At 45.4% G+C, this 22500-nt stretch overlaps 1 protein-coding gene and 1 pseudogene across 2 annotated transcripts in view; one reads left to right on the top strand and one right to left on the bottom strand.

Annotated features, from left to right (window-relative positions):
• The window catches only part of LOC308166938 (polycomb protein SCMH1), a gene marked incomplete at its 3' end in the record, with an annotated part of 18777 nt that extends 10146 nt beyond the window's left edge, over window positions 1-8631 (top strand). Inside the window, exons 7-14 of the mRNA XM_080541264.1 lie at window positions 1-61; window positions 1193-1319; window positions 1789-1989; window positions 4121-4288; window positions 4776-4904; window positions 6839-6967; window positions 7685-7818; window positions 8512-8631. The exon at window positions 1-61 is cut by the window's left edge and continues 119 nt beyond it. Coding sequence (XP_080397390.1) covers window positions 1-61; window positions 1193-1319; window positions 1789-1989; window positions 4121-4288; window positions 4776-4904; window positions 6839-6967; window positions 7685-7818; window positions 8512-8631 — 1069 coding nt within the window. The remainder of the gene's footprint in view (window positions 62-1192; window positions 1320-1788; window positions 1990-4120; window positions 4289-4775; window positions 4905-6838; window positions 6968-7684; window positions 7819-8511) is intronic.
• Window positions 8632-20966: 12335 nt separating this feature from the next.
• On the bottom strand, window positions 20967-21885 carry LOC308166079 (annotated as a pseudogene). The gene has a single exon. The product of its transcript is annotated as an uncharacterized misc_RNA (transcript).
• Window positions 21886-22500: the final 615 nt, after the last annotated feature.

The raw sequence follows: 22500 nt of genomic DNA, 5'->3' as shown, positions 1-22500 counted from the left end.
GCAGGGCCCGGCGGAGCCCATCAAGATCCCAAAGAAGAGAGGGCCCAAGCCTGGCAGCAAGGTAACACGCACACACACGCACACACACACGCACACACACACACGCACACGCACGCACACACACACACATACACACGCACACAGATACACATGCACAGACACACGCACAGGCACACACATACACGCACAGACACACGCACAGGCACACACACGCACAACATTTGTACACACAAATGAGAACATAAAGTGAATAAAAAACATATCTAAAAACATATACATGCATAGAATGAATATAAAAGCAGGGGGAAACAGTAAAAAGAAAAGGTAAAGATCTAACTTTCCATATCCCTTTCATCTCCCTACCTTACACAGTCTTTCTGTACTTCCCACTGGCTTTCCACCAGCACCACAAACATCCGTTTTTGGAAAAGGTCTGTCTCAGTCTCTGTGTAAAGGCGTCCACTAAATGCCGAAAATGTTAAATGTAACATACTAGGGCTGTGACACTCATGGAATTATGGGTAGCGGTCAATGGTGATGACTGTTCATAACTGTTCAGTTCAGACTTTTCCTATTTAAATAGACTATCCCTGTCTGAGGCTGATCTTGTGCTCTGATCGGTGTCTCCCAAATACATTTTACAAGGGATGAATCATAGTGTTTTAGCAACAGCAATATTATGTTCTGACACCTACAATTTAGTGTGTGTCGTATTGACGTGAGTATTTATATTGAGAAAGAGAGGTTTCTGAAGGCACGCATCAACTGCCTGGCAAGAGAATGTGTCTTGTAAATGTACAGTGGCTTACAGCTAAATGTCTGTTTGTTTAAGTAGAATAATAATATTACGCCTGTGAGGAATAATACACTGGCTGTCGAACGTGTATCGTTTACATTTTATTAGCATTATCTCCCAGTGTAAGTGTTAGCATGTAAAATACACTGAAGAATGCCTGAGAAGGATTATAGCTGATTATCGTGTGTGTGTGTGTGTGTGTGTGTGTGTGTGTGTGTGTGTGTGTATCTCCTGTGTATCTCCTGTGTGTCTCCTGTGTATCTCCTGTGTATCTCCTGTGTATCTCCTGTGTGTCTCCTGTGTGTCTCCTGTGTGTCTCCTGTGTGTCTCCTGTGTGTGTGTGTCTGTGTCTGTATCTGTGTCTGTGTGTGTGTGTGTGTGTGTCTACGTCTACAGAGGAAACCCAAGATGGTGCCCAACCCCGTGCCCACGTCGCCCACCACCAGCACCCCAGAGCCAGACACCAGCACGGTGCCCCTGGACAACGCTACCATGCCCAGCGCCGCCCTGCAGGCCCCTACAGGTCATTACACCCGCTGAGTACTGCCCTGTTCTACTGCATTACACATCACCAGGGGTCTCTGAGTCTCACTTTGATACACTCTGGCTAGAATGAGGAGGCAGTCAACAAACCTGTTCTTTTTTTGTTTTGGTTGTTACAATGGTAGCACTTAATGTAGTGTGTGTGCGTGTGTGTGTCTGCCTGCCTGATTAATAAGTGTGTGTGTGTGTGTGTGCGTGCGTGTGTGCGTGCGTGTGCGCATGCGTGTCTGCCTGATTAATGTGTGTGCGTGCGCGTGTGTCTGCCTGTCTGATTAATAACTGCGTGTGTGTGTGTGCGCGTGCCTGATTAGTGTGTGTGTGCGCGTGCCTGATTAGTGTGCGTGTGGGTGTGTGTGTGTGCGTGTGCCTGATTAGTGTGCGTGCGCGTGCCTGAATAATAACAAAAAGATGTGTGTGTGCACCTCAGAAAGCCTCTGTTGTTCCCACAGTGTGTGTGTACCTGAACAAGTACGGCAAGGCGGGCCCCCACCTGGACGGCCGGCGGGTCCAGCAGCTGCCGGACCACGTGGGCCCCGGCCGCGCCTCCTCTGTGCTGCAGCAGTGCGTCCAGGCCTGCGTGGACTGCGCCCACAACCAGAGCTCCGTGTTCTCCTGTCTCAAACCTGGCCACGGGGGAGAGGTCATCTCAGGTAAACATGTTCTCCTGTCTCAAACCTGGCCACGGGGGGGAGGTCATCTCAGGTAAACATGTTCTCCTGTCTCAAACCTGGCCACGGGGGGGAGGTCATCTCAGGTAAACATGTTCTCCTGTCTCAAACCTGGCCACGGGGGGGAGGTCATCTCAGGTAAACATGTTCTCCTGTCTCAAACCTGGCCACGGGGGGGAGGTCATCTCAGGTAAACATGTTCTCCTGTCTCAAACCTGGCCACGGGGGGGAGGTCATCTCAGGTAAACATGTTCTCCTGTCTCAAACCTGGCCACGGGGGGGAGGTCATCTCAGGTAAACATGTTCTCCTGTCTCAAACCTGGCCACGGGGGGGAGGTCATCTCAGGTAAACATGTTCTCCTGTCTCAAACCTGGCCACGGGGGGGAGGTCATCTCAGGTAAACAGGATAAGTGGATGGCCGGTAAGGGTGTAACGGTTCACAAAAATTTCGGTTCGATACGTACCTCGGTTTTTATACCTCGTTTTTTTCAAAGAAAAATGTTTTTAATTACAGGGTTTGACAGTAACGCCGTTTTACTTGCCCGGAGCACACAGGTAAAAATATCCGGGATCTAGCAGCGTCGTCGGGCAACCCCGGCAACCCGTCGGGCAAGCCCCATAACAACCCCGGTGAATGTTTTACTTGTTCCGGGCAAGTAAAACGGCGTTACTGTCGAACCCAGAATAATTATTAAACAGTGGTTTACTGAACAAACAGTGGGTCTCTTACTTGCTCTATGACATTGAACCCAGTGTGCGCTCTGGCACTCTCAGAGCAAATTTACGAACGCACCACCTGAGAAGTTTTGCACATGCACTACAACGCTGCATTCGTTCGGTTCACACACAAACCGAACCGAACGACCCGTACCGAAGATTTTCGTAATATGTGAACCGTTACACCCCCAGCGAGTGGACATATAGGTAGGTAGATAGATAGACACATAGGTAGATAGGCAGATAGACAGATAGGTAGACAGACACTTTATTGATCCCCCGAGGGGAAATTAAGCAACTCACACCACAAACAACAACAACAACAGCGCCAAAATAAAGTGACAATTGGATCATAGAATAAAAAAATATAAATCTTAAACATTATATCCAGTAACATCAGTCCAGTATGATTTAACATCCCCTGGCCTGACTGATCACCCAGATCGAGCCAGCCAGGAGGAGGAGTTGTGCGTTGTCTTATTGAGGCAGGCGACTCGCCTCCGAACAGAGACGTCCCTTCAACATCGTCAGAGCTTCACGGCCCCAAAACGCATTGATTTGTGAAACACAAATATGCAGGAAGTAGACATACAAACATCCATACTGTCAGTGGGGAAACGTACTACGAAGTATGTTGTTGTTGTGGCTGTATGTAGTGATGTACGTGATAAATACAATTTGATCTGATTTGGGTCTTCTGCTGCCTGCCTACCTGTGACTGCTGCTAACCCACTGGTCACATGACTGCTAACCCACTGGTCACATGACTGCTAACCCACTGGTCACATGACTGCTGCTAACCCACTGGTCACATGACTGCTAACCCACTGGTCACATGTTGGTGAGCTACTAAAAGCGTGCCGTTATTCATCCTACACCTCCTATTCAGTGAGTTGACATTGCTGCCGAATGTATTCATAGTGTGTATGACGACTGACCCCGTGACCTCTTTCAGGGTATCCGCGGTGTCTTGAAAAGTATTAAAAGTTGATAAATCAATTTGGGGAAAATCAAGACCCGTAATAAGTATTAAAAAGTATTTTCACGATTTTATGAGGTCTTGAATTTTGTTGGTATTTTTCTGAATTAGACTCTGTCCAAAGAGTTTGAGTCCTAAAAACTTTTAGTATTTTTTTTAAAATTTAAAAACAAAGATGAACCGGAAATTCTGTTGTATGATAGTGGTCTAGTCTATTGCAAACTAAAACTGCTAAGTTAAAGGTGTCACTGATGTAAACGGTTACAGCTCGAAGTGGCGGTGAGGTCTGGAGAAATATTGACAAGGTCTTTAAAAAGTCTTAGAAAGGTATTGAAATTAACCTCACGATTCCTGTATATACCCTGTGTATTCATAGTGTGTATGATGAGTGACCCCGTGACCTCTCTGCCCTCCAGCCTACTTCGACCAGCAGCACCACACCCTCACCCTGCCCACAGTCAACAGTGTCACCTACGTCCTGCGCTTCCTAGAGAAACTCTGTCACAACCTCCACTGTGACCCTCTGTTTGGTAGCCAACCTGTCCCCCGGGGGGGCCTGCCCTACAACAGCCGCGCATACTCAGGTTAGCACACACACACACACACACACACTGGGACGCAGAGGCCCACTAGCATGCTCAGGTTAGAGCACGCACACACACACACACACACACACACACACACACACTCTGGGATGCTGAAGCGCCCTAGCATACTCAGGTATGCAATGGTGGAGAGGACCATGTGACCAATGTGAAAAATGAATATCCAAACCAGCACAGAACGGTTTGTGTCAGTCAGCTCTGTAGTGTTGCCAAGACCCCTCCAAGTTTGACTAGTCTAGCGTCAGTGGTTGTCATGGATACATTACAGGGCTCGACATTAAGGCTTGTCCGCTTGTCCGGGACAAGTACATTTTATGTTCGGACAAGTGGACTTCCTCCTGCAGTTGTCCGATGGACAAGTCAAAACAAAAAAAGAAATCAATATGTATTAATATATATGTATAAAATATTACAAGCAAAGCGATGCCGTGCCTCATTCTCGCTGCATGTTCCCTGTTCCCCCCAGAAGAAAGGAGAGGGTTTGGGGAGGGTCTCACGACGGGGCCAGGCCGAGGCACCAAGAGGTTCCTGCAGGACTCCTTCAGCAGCCCCCTCCCCCACAAACTGGCCAAAAACCACCGCCACTCCACTGAAGGTACAGCCACTGTTCATCATTGACGTTAGCTTGAATGATGTTTATAACTCACGCACTCAGTGCTTTATAATGTAATGTGATGGGAGAATGAAGACTATTTGTTCAAATGTTCTCATAAAGATATTCTTCTTTCACAATGTAGCCTGCCGTGTTTCCCACAGGATGTTGTGAGACTGGCAGGTGGACCACGGAATAAAATAATAATAATAATAATCAATATAACCGCAAGCGGCAATGGGGCGTGTTCCTACAGATATGTCCCCATAACCATAAATGGGGTGAGATTGACAGACAGGTTGTAGATTGACAGATAGGGGGGTAGACCTACAGACAGGTTGTAGATTGACAGATAGGGGGTAGACCTACAGACAGGTTGTAGATTGACAGATAGGGGGTAGACCTACAGACAGGTTGTAGATTGACAGACACGGGGTAGACCTACAGACATGTTGTAGATTGACAGATAGGGGGTAGACCTACAGACAGGTTGTAGATTGACAGATAGGGGGTAGACCTACAGACAGGTTGTAGATTGACAGATAGGGGGTAGACCTACAGACAGGTTGTAGATTGACAGATAGGGGGTAGACCTACAGACAGGTTGTAGATTGACAGATATGGGGTAGACCTACAGACAGGTTGTAGATTGACAGATAGGGGGTAGACCTACAGACAGGTTGTAGATTGACAGATAGGGGGTAGACCTACAGACAGACCACTTACCTAATATGGGCCAAGTTGAGGTCCATACGAGGTCCGGCCTTTCCATAACAGCGTGAGCTGAAGATTTATTTTTATTTTTATAAAACTCATAAAATACTTTTGGTTCCTTATGAGATTATGGCGGGACAGATTAGACTATGGGTGAGCTTAGAATGATAAGGTTCTATCTCCGTTTAGAATGAGAAGGTTCTATCTCCGTTTAGAATGAGAAGGTTCTATCTCCGTTTAGAATGAGAAGGTTCTATCTCCGTTTAGAATGAGAAGGTTCTATCTCCGTTTAGAATGAGAAGGTTCTATCTCCGTTTAGAATGAGAAGGTTCTATCTCCGTTTAGAATGAGAAGGTTCTATCTCCGTTTAGAATGAGAAGGTTCTATCTCCGTTTAGAATGAGAAGGTTCTATCTCCGTTTAGAATGAGAAGGTTCTATCTCCGTTTAGAATGAGAAGGTTCTATCTCCGTTTAGAATGAGAAGGTTCTATCTCCGTTTAGAATGATAAAGTTCTATCTCCGTTTAGAATGATAAGGTTCTATCTCCGTTTAGAATGATAAGGTTCTATCTCCGTTTAGGGCAGTTCAGAGATATTGAGCGTCAAAGTTTTTACATTCCATTATGTTCTGTGAGATGGAACCTTTGTATTTTATGAATTACTAACCTAAAAAATGTAAACATTTAAAAAATATGGATCATCAGATTACCGGTATGTAAAAAAAACTAAATTTTTGACAGAAATGGAGATAGAACCTTATAATTGTAACGTCACGTACGGCGGCCCGCCACAGTCTCGTCTATGTATGGGAAACACTGAGCCTGTAAATGTGTATGTCAAGCTTATGCTCTGCAACTATAATAGTCTTTTATGGAAATTCTCAAGTTCTCTTTTGAGTACAAATGACACTGAGGTGTCGATTCTGCGTGTTTCATCCCATCTCCCTGGGGCGGCTGTGTCTCAGGAGGTAGAGCCGCTGTCTAATGATCGCAAGGTTGGCAGATCGGCGGTTCGAGCCCCGGCTGGCCGCATTTCGAAGTGTCCTTGGGCAAGACATTGAACCCCAAATTGCTCCCAGTGAGCGGGCCGGTGCCTTGCATGGCAGCTTGCCGCCATTGGTGTGTGAGTGGGTGAATGAGAGGCCGTTGTAAAGCGCTTTGGAGCAGCAAAAAAGGCGCTATATCAGTGCAGTCCATTTACCATTGACCATTTACCATTCCTCAGGCGAGTCGTTCCTGATGGAGAACGGTGGGGGGTCGGAGCACTTAAAGAAGAGCCCCCTGTCCCCCGGCTCTACGGGCCAGCCCCCGGGCCTGCGCTCGCCCTCCAAGCTGATGCACCACAACTCTGCGGGTAGGGGACTCCTCTCCTCACCTCCCTCTCCCTCTCTCACTCCCTCTCTCACACACTTTCTCTCTCTCTCTCTCTCTCTCTCTCTCTCTCTCACACACACACACATCTCTCTCACACACACACACACACACACTCACTCTCTCTCTCTCTCTCTCTCTCTCTCTCTCTCACACACACTCTTTCTCTCTCTCACACACACACTCTCTCTCTCTCTCTCTCTCTCTCTCTCTCTCACACACACACATCTCTCTCACACACACACACACACACACACACACACACTCACTCTCTCTCTCTCTCTCTCTCTCTCTCTGACACACACACATCTCTCTCACACACACACACACACACACTCTCTCTCTCTCACACACACACACTCTCTCTCTCTCACACACTTTCTCTCTCTCTCTCTCACACTCTCTCTCACACACTTTCTCTCTCTCTCTCTCTGTCTCTCTCTCTCTCTCTCTCTCTCTCACACACTCTCTCTCTCATTGTGCAGCGTTCATGTCACGTCCTGCTGCTCGTCACTAATGCTACTCTGATGCCCTGACTGAATCATTCTGTGACAGTAGCACACACCCCTGGCCATACATACAATGATTAATCAAGATAGATGACATATATTAACTTTGATGGATTGTCTGTCTGTCCACAAAAGGCCCATGAGTAAAAACTGACCCGTGCTCTCTACACGGCCCCCCCGCCCCTCTGTAGGTTCCGGGGGTTTCCGGGAGAGTCCCCGGCCGAGCGGTCAGGACCCCAACCTGTGGACGGTGGAGGACGTCATGCAGTTCATCAGAGACATCGACCCTCTACTAGCACCGCACGCAGACCTCTTCAGAAAACACGTACGTACTGTTAACTCCAGTACGTTCTGTGTTCAGGCCTACGCTGGTCTATGTTGACCCATATGAGCCCATAACTCTTTAGATATACTGTAGACATGTATTTATTTACTATACAAGACATTCCCCCCCCCCCCAGGTGTTTGTCTTTGACTGTGCTTGTGGCCAATCAGGTTAGACGTGTTTCTGAGGCTAAGTTGAATCAGACCAATCATTTCTCTCCATTCCGCCTCCTCTCTGCAGGGTATCCGCGGTGTCTTGAAAAGTATTAAAAGTTGATAAATCAATTTTGGGGAAAATCAAGACCCTTAATAAGTATTAAAAAGTCTTATCACGATTTTATGAGGTCTTGAATTTTGTAGGTATTTTTCTGAATTAGACTCTGTCCAAAGAGTTTGAGTCCTAAACACTTTTAGTAAAAGTTTGTGAATTTATTAGTTTTATTAAAAAACAAAGATGAACCGGAAATTCTGTTGTATGATAGTGGTCTAGTCTATTGCAAACTAAAACTGTTAAGTTAAAGGTGTCACTGATGTAAACGGTTACAGCTCCAAGTGGCGGTGAGGTCTGGAAAAATATTGACAAGGTCTTTAAAAAGTCTTAGAAAGGTATTGAAATTAACCTCAAGATTCCTGTATACACCCTGTGAATCAGACCAATAATTTCTCTCCATCCCGCCTCCTCTCTGTGTTGTAGGAGATTGACGGCAAAGCCCTCCTGTTACTGCGCAGCGACATGATGATGAAATACATGGGCCTGAAGCTCGGTCCCGCCCTCAAGCTCACCTTCCACATCGACAGGCTCAAGCGCCCCTAATGGGGGGGGGGGTCATCAGCCAACCACCCAGGACTCTCTAACCCCCCCCCCCCTCCCTTCAACACCCAACTCCTTTTACAGTATATCATGCACTGCTATCATACAGGACATATTTACTGATCATTTACATGTAGCATCCGTTGCTAGGCAACAAACGCCTGGTGTCATTATATACCCCCCCCCTGACTTCATCTGATGAACTTTCTGGGGGAAACTTCTTCTTCTCTCATTTTCTTTTGTGCGACACAATCCAGCCCCGACTGCAGCATGGGATATGCAGACCACCCCCGCCCCCACCCACACCTCCTCCACCTCCACCTCGTCCTCCAGTCATGTTCTTCGTCTGGGGGCTTGGGCTTCTTCAGGAAGGTGGGAACGTTCCGGAACCTTCAGATAGAAATGTACCTAAATGTCACTAGAGCTGGTGTGAGTGTCTTGTCGTGTGGATGAGGGAGTTTAATAACTGTGAGTGTGTGTGTGTGTGTGTGTGTGTGTGTGTGTGTGTGTGAGAGTTGTGTCAGCTCTGTGAATTACATTTCTACCTGCAGCGCTGTATGTCGTACCACACTGACCACAGCCCTCTTCTTTAGTTCTCTACATTTTTACTAGGGATGCACCGAACATTCGGCCACCGAATGTATTCGGCCGAATATCGCAAAATAAAGCACATTCGGTATTCGGCCGAATGTGTGAAAACACCGAATGTTTACCACCGAATAGTGGCCGTGTTTTGATGACACAATACAATTAAATATAACTCTCAACAGGCGCGCGGCGCGAGGCGACGCGCTTTCAAAACTGGCTGCGTTCGTAAATTCACTCAGGAAATCCGATCAGCACTCGTGGAATGCCTCTCGTCCAATCAAATGACTCGGTTTCTCTATGACGTCGGGCCCAGTGTGCGCTCCAGCGCTCTCAGAGCGACTTTACGAACGCAACCTTACACTCATCTAGCTAGTTAGCTTAGCAGTCGTAGCTCAATTTAAAATTGGAGTGAGAAGCAGAGTTGTTGTCTTGTTGAAAACATATTCAGACTCCCAGCTGTTCTACACGAGTTTATGACATGCAGCTGTATCATGCGGTGGTTTCTATGCAAACCAGAGACTATAAAAACAAAAGATATTCATTCTGAAATAACATGAACTATTATCCTTACACTCAGGTGGACTCAATTCAACTTGTTGAATGACTTGTTGAAGACATTTAGCATTTGACCTAATTTTAAGAGTGACAAAGGGTCTGAATTCTTATGTACATGAGGTATTTCTGTATTTACATTTTAATACATTTGCAAACATTAAAAAACGTTTTTACTTAGATTATGGGGTACTGTGTGTGGATTGATGGCAAATCTATTCAAAAATGTGAAAAAAGTGAAGGGGTCTAAATACTTTCTGAAGCCTATGTAGAGACAAATCATGAATATCATTAACTTGAACCCTGGAAAGCAGTAGAGATTAAATCCCACGAAAATTAGTTATAATAAGTTATATATAAAAGTTCTTTTTTTTCAATCTCAATTTCTTTCTTTGAGAAGCATGAATAAAAAGCAAAATGTATTTAGTTTATGCAATGATCAAATTAAAAACTGCCGATACACATTCGGTATTCGGCCAAGTGTTTCCTTAAATTCGGCTTCGGCCTCGGCCAAGAATTTTCATTTCGGTGCATCCCTAATTTTTACCCATGTTTCCCACAGATGCCAGGTGAGCTGGCATGTAGCCATTTTGACTGTCAAGGCCTTTTTGGGCCTCTTGTTTTGATCACGTTTTATTCATATGATCTTGTACATTTCTTTTTGTTTGCCCATCCCTGAAAATAAGGACTTGCATTTTGCCATTTTTGGGGCATTTTGTTATAAGATATGTATAAAATACAAAACACAAAAAACACTAGGTTCCTCCCACTTCCTGTTTGGGATTGGTTTACGATTGATTGAAGTCCCGTTTGGAGGCCAAGTTTTTAGAACGGTATGTCACACTATACTGTACTACGCTATCAACATTATCAGAAATACTGCCATGATAAACTTTCGTTGACCTCGTTATGGATGTTGTTTACAATGACTGTCTCGTCTAATGTCGTTATTTGTACTTTTTTAATTTTTATACTATATTATTAGAGTTCATACATTGAGAGCGTTATCATACTCAATAATGTTCAATAAAGATATAACTGTCTTTTTTTCTTCTTTTTTTTTTGCCTTATCTATGATTATTTACCTAATATTTAAAAGTGCATTGTTATATCGTGACGTTAGAATTATACGGTTCTAATTTTGTCAAAATTTAGTTTTTTACATAATCTGATCCATTAGGTGTTTATTAATGCCTGTGTGGTGTTATTTTTAAAATGTTGACAATTTTGAGTTAGTAATTCATAAAATGCAACGGTTCCATCTCACAAAACATAATGGAATGTAAAAACTTTGACGCTCAATATCTCTGAACTGCCCTAAACGGAGATAGAACCTTATCATTCTAAACGGAGATAGAACCTTATCATTCTAAACGGAGATAGAACCTTATCATTCTAAACGGAGATAGAACCTTATCATTCTAAACGGAGATAGAATCTTATCATTCTAAACGGAGATAGAACCTTATCATTCTAAACCGAGATAGAACCTTATCATTCTAAACGGAGATAGAACCTTATCATTCTAAACGGAGATAGAACCTTATCATTCTAAGCTCACGATGTGGATGGGCAACTTTATCCAGTCTTGGTTGTTCAGAGTAGGAGTCATCCTGCATTGGCGGTAGTTGGCCAGCAGAGGGCAGGTCAGCTCTATCCAGGTCCTCTCAGGCTTCTCTCCTTGAAACTGAGGCACATGGTCTGCCATGAGTCTGTTCCTGAGCCCACCCTTTTAGAAAGAAACCAGGACCCAATAGATATCTGTCAGCCCACAATATGACTGGTTTAGGCAGACTACTATGTACTACAATGTACTATTATTGTATTTGCATTATGGTAATAGCCAACAGCTTTGAATGTGTAATGTTGTGGTCTCGCATCTCTCATATTCACCATTCTTAGGTTGACAAACTCATTGGTGCTTAACTGTATCTGGTGAACATATCTGACATAATTAGACTTACTAAAGCTGGCTTTGTGCCATCAGAGGTAAACCAGTTTTTTTGTTTCATAACGTCACCAGTATTAGTAGGAACGAGTGGGAGAGGCCGGTGTGTTACTGTGAACAGCTGTGGCCGGTGGTGATGCTCCATACCGTAAACTGTCTAACCACATCCTCAACACAACACAGGGGAAACACATCTGAGGAAAGCTGACCATACCCACCCATTAGAGAGGTGTGTGTGTTACGGTACATGTGGGAAAACTAGGGTTAGGGTTAGGTGCTAGGGTGCTACGGTTAAGGTTAGGGTTAGAATTAGGGTTAGAGATGCCAGCATGTACCAAGTCGACGTAGCACCTAACCCTAGTTTTCCCACATGTACCTAACATGTGTATGTGCATGTAGGTGTGTGTCTGTATGTGTCTAAGACAAATGATGTTAAGCTTATTAAGCTTTGCTCATGGGTATATCGGCTCTGTTGATGTCCAGTAGTAGTAGTCAAGGTGTCGTTCATACAGGCTGAGTTATATATAGTCCTTCCACCACCGGGCTCCTGGCTCCTAACGTTGAGCTCCTCAGAGTCAGACCATGACGTGAGTTTCAGGGGACACATTTACATTTTGGGCATTTAGCAGACGCCTTATTCCAAAGCGACTTACAATCAATACATTTGAATACTAAGCATGTGAATCATCAATCCACCAGTCGTAGCAGGAAGAGTAATCCAGCTCAGGCCCGGGGCCATTGATAGAAGGAAAAACCTTCTCCTATCGCCTTCTTCTAAAACCTAGTTGTTGTTTTTTTGTTTTTTTTACACTGGAAAAACAGAGAAACAGTACAAGGGGGGCAATAGAAGTTCTTAGGGACACAGTAGAGGGGAAAGCGGGTGTCTTTAGGAGACGCAGTGCTGAGGGGCAGAAGATGTCTCAGGAGGAGCAGTACACGAGTAGGAGCCAGGGTTAAACAGGCTGACATCAGAGGTTGTAGTGCAGAAACTTGCGGATTAAAAGAATGCCCCCCCCCTGACTCACTTAGTGGTTTTGTTAGTTTGTGTAGAATCAACGGCTTTGAACTGTGGGGATTCCTCCAGTTTGAAGCTACCACCTAGAAAAACCCTTTATTTAATCAATCCAACATTTCGATTTTCTGCCCAGCCCGATTTGACTGGCTGTGTGCCCTGGCCATCGGTCGCTTCCTTCCTTCCACATTTGAAGGTAGCTAGTTTCAATATGTCTAGCAGGAAATTGTGTTACATTGCAACACATTGATTCACGCACAGGGGATTTTGCTTGAAACAAGAACACTTGTTGTTTTCATAAGCAAGTCTGAAGTCATGCAAGCAAGACGGATTTGCTCACTATGTCTTTGCCCTTTAACTGGTATGAGCTCAAGTGCAACCCAGGACCATAGTCTAGTCTTACTCTGTTGTAACCACACACTGATATTGACCATACATAGGACATGAGGTGGTTAGAGCTGTATGGAGCAGGGGAGGCTGGAGGAGGCAGAGATCTGAGGACATGCTCATTGTGACTACATCTAATAGAATGAGGAAGGTTCTATGTATTACAATGAGCCCATCTTCCGATGTCTACCTCCACCAGCCTCCCCTGGTGTTCTACCTCCACCAGCCTCCCATGGTATTCGGTTGTTAAGTCGTGACGTGTTTCCGGGTCCAACGTTGGCTGAAGCGCTCTCTTCGAAATGCCTCAGTATTAATAATAATTCATTATATTTGTATAGCGCTTTTCCGAGGCTCAAAGACGCTGACAATATGGGGATACGGGAAAGTGCTGTGTCCCTTGTTGTATGAATAGATCCCAGTCTAAAAAACCATTGAACTGTCATTCTACCGCTGTAGTACACTGGTACTCTGGTGCGGAGAATTTCTGGTTTGGACCCGGAAATTGCTAAACGTCACATTTGACGTCAGACTTAACAACCGAATTGAGAGACAGGGGTGTGAACACTTGGTTTGAACACTTGGTTAGGATGATCAAGTGTTCTGGCCACCACCTCTCCAGTAGAAACTGACATCTCCAATTCTCAGAATTCCATTGACTGTCAGCTGTACGTTTGTGCAGTTGGGTTAGCTGCTGCCTGGTGGAATTGCCTCAGATCCTGCTGGTATGCATACAGCACTAGCCCCAGACTCCTGCAACCTTGTTTGGGAGACCAGCACAGCTGAAATGCCCCAGTCTCTGTTCTCTCAGCACCCCCGCCCCCCCCTCCCCCTCCCCCCCATGTCTCTGCAGATGGTGCAGCCAGGCTAGTGTCAGGAAATGTTGCCGGAACGTGGATGCTTAGTCACATGTCAGCATGGGTATCACACACATTTTAACCATTTATTTATGTCCACATAGAAAAAAGACATACAGGGACACAAATACTAACGTTGCAGTTACTACACAATCACAATTCATGGACCAGCGGCATATATATATATATATATATATTTTACACATTTCAGGGGTACAAGTAGCAGCGGCTGCCAATTCCAGCAGAGACAGAGCAGTACTTTGCAAGGCGTTTAGCCTTCTTCTTTTTGGGCATCCCCAGTTGTTGGAGCCCTCTTACGACCAGCCTGTGTGGATGTCCTAGGCTGCCAAATATGAACACAAGCAGTCTGCATCTGTACCCTAGTTCTGAGATGGTATTCAGGAGAGGTTGGTACTTAATGACCTTGGTATTCTGCGCTGTGTCTTCACAGTGCTGTCTTTTGTGGTTTTCCCACAAAACCTGTAAACACAACATGTAAAGGTTGTAACTTCTGTCTTGTCTGACCTCCGACCCCCCCGGCCCACGCCCTGCAGCTCTGCTGGACTGTGTGTGTGTGTGAGGTGGTGGTGTGTTCAGGCCACTGTGATCAGACTGTGTGTGTGGGGTGGTGGTGTGTTCAAGTCACTGTGTGTGTGTGTGTGTGTGTGTGTGTGTGTGTGTGTGTGTGTGTGTGTGTGTGTGAGGTGGTGGTGTGTTCAGGCCACTGTGTGTGTGTGTGGGGTGGTGGTGTGTTCAAGTCACTGTGTGTGTGTGTGGGGTGGTGGTGTGTTCAGGCCACTGTGATCAGATTAGCACACAAGCTTTTCCTCCACCCCCATCAAGACACAGTGTACAGACGATGTATACTAACATCCTGACACACTCACCACCTCACACACACACAATACTATTGAGACGTTTCTCTGCCTGTGTGAGCTGTGTCAGGATGACCCTAGACAGACAAGTGAGCTCCATGTAGGAAAATGAATAGTTTAATAATAACACCTGATTCCTTCGGCCCTCTCCACTTTAAAGACTCACAAACCATTAAATTGCAGACAAGATTTGGTAAGCGGGAGAGGGGGGCGGAGAATGGTGCAAGCAATGCTAAAGTTGTGGGTTCGATTCCCCCCTGGGACCATATATACAAAATGTACACTCACTGCATAATAAGTTCCTTTGGAAGAAAGTATCAGCTAAATAGTGTAAGCCCATTTAAGGTGCTGGTATTCCAACATACAGAGATGGAGGATGTATGGGAATACTGATTACAGAGATGCTGCCAAACTATGTGGCTCCAGATATTGTTGTGTAATCATTAGATTGCTTTTTTTGCACTGGTAAGTAGGGGGGCTGGCGTCTCTTACAAGACGTTTAGCTTTTCTAAAAGCCTAGCTGCAATCGAGTCCCAGAATATTATTGGAACTCATATTACAAGAGGGAGTTAAGGGCTGTTGTGTTTTTTTTCTTTTCTTTGTTTTTTTTTAAACAAAAGAATCTCAAACTGTGGGTTTTATTTTTGTTGACAGCTTTTTTGAAATCAGTGTTTTGAGGTTGAATCTTCAATTGTCCAATGAGATTCAGTGTCTGAAGGTGGCGCAAGGTGACAGTTGAGCCAGAAAAGCAGGAAGTTCGGCTTGGAACTACATGTCACATCTTACCTCCCCTCCAGTGAAGAGCTCCATGTCACATCTTACCTCCCCTCCAGTGGAGCCACAGTACAAATGGAAAAGGTGGCTGCTGAGGTAAGATCCAGGTCCCTAAACAACAATGCTAAAACCATTCTCTGCAAGCAGTCGGATAGGGTGAACATGTTGGAGCATGCATCCTCACAGATTCACTTAGAGCGTTCAGATAGAGACTTGCCCCTGCTGTCAATAAATAGCTCATCTGCTGATTGTGTCGCTCAGTATTTGCTAAGCTCTGTCCTAATTCCCACTGAGGACTTTCTTCAATGTGTTTCTTGTGGCTTTTTTTCCAATGTTGGCTTTTCTTCATGTCAAATAAAAACTAAACAAACGTGAGCTCTTTTGGCAGAAGAAGAACTTTCTTAAATTCTATAATTTTTCACTACATTCGCAACATGCAATTTAGTCCCTAACCCTTTTGTTGTAAAATAAACTTGAGGTTGAAATCCTTGAATAAGATACCTTGGTGGTGGCCTTGTTCTCAAGCTTACAAAATGTCATATGTGCACTGATTACACAATGAAAGATCCAAGTGCAAATAACATAGATGTAATGGCATAATAAAAAAGATTATGCGACAAAAAAACAGTGTTTGCATGAAAATTGCTGGCACTCCAGGAGCCAGATTAGACCAAATCTAGTGGTGGTCTTATAGCATGTATCTGCCAGGCAGTTGGCATGTTTGACCAGCCTGTGGTGCTGCTTTATTAGAGGGTGTGGGGGGGGGGGTGTGGGGGTGGAGGGGTGGGGACGACAACCATGCGTGACTCCAGCTAGCGGCCACTAGGCCGTCCTGATTGGTGCACGGGGCCTGAGACTCAGAACCTCATTGGTCCAGGGAGATTACACTGAGCTCACGGAGGAGGGCCTGACACCAGCTGGACTCGTACCTAGAAATAGAAAGCTAGCTAGGGCCGATTCAGCAGCATGTGTATTGAGCAGAATGTACTGTGTCCTCTGTAGGGGCTAATGGAGGAATGTTAACTCTATGCAATCCATGTACCGTATATACGCTAATGTAGGAATGGTATTGCATGTTAGAAAGGTATTGCTTCTTGATCTTGATTTTCCTCCATTCTGTTGGAGCCAAAAACTGGATAGTACCATTCTACACAATCTGTGTCTATCTATTCTACAACATGTAGGCCTACATTCTGCAGCCTCAGTCTGTTGTTAAGATGCTGGATGTGCAGAATGATGTTAAATTAAAGTTGTTAATCTGCCTCAGGAGTCATTAGAGGCTCATGGGTAAATCCCACTGAGAAATCCCCCAGGTAAAAAAAAAAAAAAAAGTCCCTTTCACTTCATTTCAATACGTGATTCTTCATTTCACTTTTTACACACTGGGAGAATTTCATGGGTGTTTTTTTGGCCAGCCCCTCGTTCTTTTCGTGTTATGTTTCTTTCTCTCTCTCTCTGTCTTTCTTTCAGTCTCTCTCTCTCTCTCTCTCTCTGGTCTCTCTCTCTTTCTGTCTCTCTCTCTCTCTTTCTGTCTCTCTCTCTCTCTCTCTCTCATTCTTTCTGTCTCTCTCTCTCTCTCTTTCTCTCTCTGTCTCTCTCTCTGTCTCTCTCTCTCTCTCTATGTGGGTTTCAGGCTTTGACTTATATGGAGAAAGCAGCAGCAAGCCACCACAGGAAGAAGACACGTAGTAGTGTAGAAGAACCGTTGTTGTGGGTGGGCTGAGAGAGAGAGAGACAGAGAGAGAGAGACAAACAAACAGAAAGACAGAGAGAGAGAGAGAGACAAACAGAAAGACAGAGAGAGAGAGACCAGAGAGAGAGAGAGAGAGAAACAGAAAGGGGGCGATCTGTAGACATCTCAAGTCACACCCTAGCCTTAGCCGTGTGTCTAGACTGGCCTCTCTGACTAGGAGCCATAACAAGGGATTGACTGTGCAGACACAAACGGGTGTTTGGGACAGTCTCCCGTTTTGACTCGCCAGTCACAATCATTAAGGAAACAACAAACCCAACGCTTGTAATTGTAGCTAAAGAGGGACCTTGCTGTTGTAGTGTACAATTATGAGATGTGTATGGAGTCAGTGTTCTGCCAGCTATAGTCACGGTTATGTGTAGAGTACGCAGCGACCCCGCGACCGTTGTTACTACAGTATGCATGATGCCAAGATGGGAGGCCCCATCATGTGTGTGTGTGTGTGTGTGTGTGTAACCCCTTGCCTTTCCTGGGCAGCATGTAACACTTGTTTTTTTTTATCTGGCAAGTAGGTTTGAATTTAGACCAAGTCAACGCCACCATGTGATTCTGTGTTCAGATTTAGCAGTAAGGGATAAGTTCTTCCACACAATTGAGCGCCTCAAAATAGGCATGTTTCTTTTTAGAATAGCTGACAAATACAATTTTTGTTTTGTATCTATTCCTGGTGGTTGCGGTCAACAGCAGCACCCTCTAATTCTTTTTCCATACTTACTCATCAAGCTGCGACAGATATATGCCCCAACAATGGATACAGTTAGTTATGGAGCGGACATTCCCATCATAACATCAATCAAATATTTCCAGCCCTGACGCTAAATGTAGCTAAACCAGCCACCAACATCAATATCCTTAGTCTGACTCCTAGGAGGAATACAATTGAATTCATTCAGGTTGCCGTAACTTTGCTGGGTGGGATAAGGAGGGTGATATTTTAAAATGATTTATTTCGAGTAACGCCATGTTTTTCCATCAGCCATTTCCATTTGTCCGGTTATTGGCACTAATCTATATTGGGTTTGTGTTCGTTCTGCCTGACCGACCACCCACCCAGCACACAACAACTGCTGTCACTGAGGGAATGCTGTCCTGCAGCTCTCTCTCTACACGTCTCTCTCCCCAGGGCAGCAGAAGCCTGCCGGGCCGGAATTCAGTTAACCCCCATCATCATCATCATCATCATCATCAAGGTAAGCATAGATTAACCCTGGTCACTTCACCTCCCCCCAGCCACACACACACACCTCTGCTCAGTAAAGTAAGGATAAGGTATCTTGAGAAGGAACCAACCAATTATCTCTTCAACCTAACGTTTACCTATTAAAATCGTGAGCGTAGAATGATAAGGTTCTATCTCCGTTTAGGGCAGTTCAGAGATATTGAGCGTCAAAGTTTTTACATTCCATTATGTTTTGTGAGATGGAACCGTAGTATTTTATGAATTACTAACTCAAAAATGTCAACATTTTAAAAATAACACCACACATTAATAAACACCTAATGGATCAGATTATGTAAAAAAAAAATCAATTTAGACAAAAATGGAGATAGAACCTTATAATACTAAGCTCACGAAATGATGAAAGTCATTTTAGTAGGCCTTTAACTAGAACATATCCTTTCCACCCTCGCTGTTAGTTGTCAAGAGGCTTGATAATGATTCACATTTCAGAAGACCGGGAATACAATGGAATTGTGACCCTCTCTATACAACAGCAGAGACTTCAGATTGAAATAGAAATACTGCCTTTTTTTGGTGGTGGCGGCGGTGGTTGTGCATAGTATTGATTTATTAAAACAGCTGCTACCACAGGATTGTTCTACCCCCTATCGGATCTGGCACACCTCAAGGGCGAGATGTTTTTAGTTGTCAATGTGAATTAGGTTGAGCTTAAGATGCTTGAATAGAACTCTTGTGAAACGGGAGTAGGGATACTCGAGGAACGGTTTAAACACTGCATTACCACGATAACGGTTTAAACACTTGTGCATTACCACCATAATTCACCAGTCACCTAGAAGGTGGGGGCCAACAGGCAGGAAGTGCCGTTAGCTTCTCACAGTGGTAAATGTTTCATTCATCATAAGACATTTAGCTGTATAACTTGAGATACTTTGGTATAATGTATTTCTCTCTTAAAAAGAGACTGCGAAAATGTTATGTATCATGACCCATATCGTGAGCTTAGAATGATAAGGTTCTATCTCCGTTTAGGGTAGTTCAGAGATATTGAGCGTCAAAGTTTTTACATTCCGTTATGTTCTGTGAGATGGAACATTTGTATTTTATGAATTACTAACTCCAAAATGTCAAAAAAATAACACCACACAGGCATTAATAAACACCTAATGGATCAGATTATGTAAAAAACCTACATTTTGACCCAAAATTGTGATAGAACCTTCTAACGGCACGATATCATAAACATTGGAAATGTTTCTCAGAAGTTTTCTCTTCAGCTCAACGGTTAGCCTAAGCTAAGCACTTAGCTTCCCTCTCCTCTTGCCTGAGGGAGATGCGCAATGAATGCAAAAGCAGGCCGCACTTATATCCAGGCCATCTTTATTGATCCTCAAAACCCCCTTCACAAAGACCACCCACCCCCCCCCACCCCCCAATCTTGACCGCATAGAAGGGGGTTCATAAAAAAACAACCAATAAATAAAATCTGCATGGTTAAGGCAGTTCTACATCTCAAATAGAACAGACAGTGTGAATTGGACTTTTGTTGTCGTAATACAGCTTCATACAGTACAAGCAGTAGGTTCGGGAACATCACATCTAAAAGCGACAGGCCTACTTTCCAAAGTGAGCTATTACATTTTTGATGGACTCCCATTCAAATGCATTAAATCACATTCTACTTGTGCTCCTGTCTCGGTTTTTTTCAGAGAGAGAAAATCCTCAAGCTCTTGTAAGATAAACTTCATGTTGAAGAGGCATATTTTCCAAAGCAGAAGGCCCAACCCAATTTACTCAAATCTTTTAAAAGAGACCATAACTTTGAGCTTACCGCTTACCCCCAATCCCATCCCACCCCACCCCAAAAAAACAAAACACCAAAACACTGGATTCCCCGCCCTCCCCAGAAGATCTCTGTGGGTCCTCTGGTTGTTTACTATATTAATTTCTCTGAGAGAGTAATAAATAAATACATTTTTGACTGCTTAAAATGCCATCGAGTCCGGGGTAATGGAGGGCAACACAGTGTCTTAACATTGTTCAGAGTGGCTTCTGAGATTCAGCAGTTTTTGTTACATTCATCTCCTGGGTAAAAGAGGGGGGGGGGGATAGGAGGAGGAGGGGGATCTGCACAACGCAGAAGAACCACATCTCTGCCCGCTGTACAAACCGACAGACTCCCGGCACTCAGCGCTGTGGTTATCCAGAGTAGCGTCTTTTTTTCTTCTTTCGCCGTTCACTGCGACCTAGCAGTGGTTTACAGTGTGCGTCCCACACACACACAAAGAAAAGAGCGGCCGGATAGTAGCAATGACCCGCTCCTCAGTCCCCATCCATCCATCCATCCGTCCATCCCCTCCACCCCAAGACCCCCCTTCTCAAGAGTTTTATAATCAAGTTCTGACCCTAGTCTCAGCAGCTAACGGTACTGGGCCTGCTGTTTGCTCACAAAGTCCGCGATGAAATCAAACTCGTTCTGACCCAGGAAGAGCTCGGGCAGGCTCCTGGACCCGGTCCAGACCCAACTCCATACACCAGGGAGGTCAGGACCTCCTCGTCAATCATGTCGGCGTCCATGCCGTTGAGAAGGCAGCGCCGGTCCGGCCATGTGCTGCATGCTGGCCAGCTGGGCCACCGGGTTCATACGATACTGGCCCCCGGCGCTCCCCATGTGGTTGCCCGTTCATAGGCCCCAGCGGGTGTCCGTGGTACTGGGTGTTGAGTTTTTGCAGGTGCATGCTGGCCATGAGCTGTTTGGGACGTGAGCCCTCCGTTCTGCATGTACTGTTGTTGTTGTTTGTCCAGGATGCTGGACCTGTTGTTGTTGTTGTTGATGCTGCTGCTGCTGGACTTGTTGCGCATGCTGGACTTGTTGTTGCTGATGCTGTTTGGACCTGTTGTTGTTGTTGATGCGGGATGCTGGACCTGTTGTTGGTGTTGTTGCTGGTGCAATGTGATGGTGCTGCTGCTGCTGTGGTTGTTGTTGAGAGTGATGCTGCTGGTTGTTGCTGCTGGCCATTGTACATCATGTTCCCAGAGGTCATTTGGTGATGACCCATCTGGGCCCCTCCGTTCATGGGCCCTCCTGCCACCATGCCTTGTTGTCTCTGTCTCATGGCCCGCCTCCATGTTGGCCCTGCTGAGGTACCCCGCCGCCGCCAGCCGTTAGTGCATCATCTGGCCGTTTGGGCAGCGGCCCGCATGCCTGGCTGGGCCGTGTGCTGCTGCTGCTGGTGGCCCACCTGCAGGCCTCCGTTCATCCCCATCCTGTAGCCGTGGAGACCCCGCCCGCAGAGCCGTGATTCATGGGCATCATCAGGTGATCCGCCATGGCCCTCCTGTCTGCTGAGGACCACACAAGAGGAGAGACACAGTTAAGATGTGTGGTGGGTGTTTTGTTTTCCCCTCCTCATTCTTATGCAAAAAAGGTACACGGTGTACTGAAAAACTCAAGCAATTTTGTGATTAGGTTATTCAGTATTCAGACAGTGGAATGTTTGGTTCTGCTGTGTCGCTATGCCAGGGTTTAGTGTGGTTGGTTAAGATGCATGACAGTTTATTGCCATGCTGTGCTGTGGTGGTGAAATGGGGCTGGTCAGAGATAGTAGTAAATATTGAGACACAATCCCCAACTTTAAATCATGACATTAATTTTCTCCTTAAGTCAAAACCCTTGCACACATTTCACCCCCTTGCAACACTACAGAATATTGTGGAGCTCACTCCAAAGGACTTTAAACTAGGCTTCTTCAATTCACGACAGGCATACAATAGCGTTTCACGTCGCAGAGTTAAGCCCACAGGAGACGCCTGCCTTGCAAGCAGAGAGCTGCAGGGGATATGTGCTCTTTTGGTCGAACACTGGAGCGGCTCGAGCCCTTTCTGTCCAACACTGGAGCGGCTCGAGCCCCTTTCTGTCCAACACTGGAGCCTTCGAGCCCGCTCG

Source organism: Nansenia antarctica (genome assembly GCF_963989245.1).
Source record: "Nansenia antarctica genome assembly, chromosome: 10".
Lineage (NCBI taxonomy): Eukaryota > Metazoa > Chordata > Actinopteri > Argentiniformes > Microstomatidae > Nansenia > Nansenia antarctica.
Note: the sequence above shows the minus strand (reverse complement) of the source record. Positions and strands in the feature narration are given on the sequence as shown.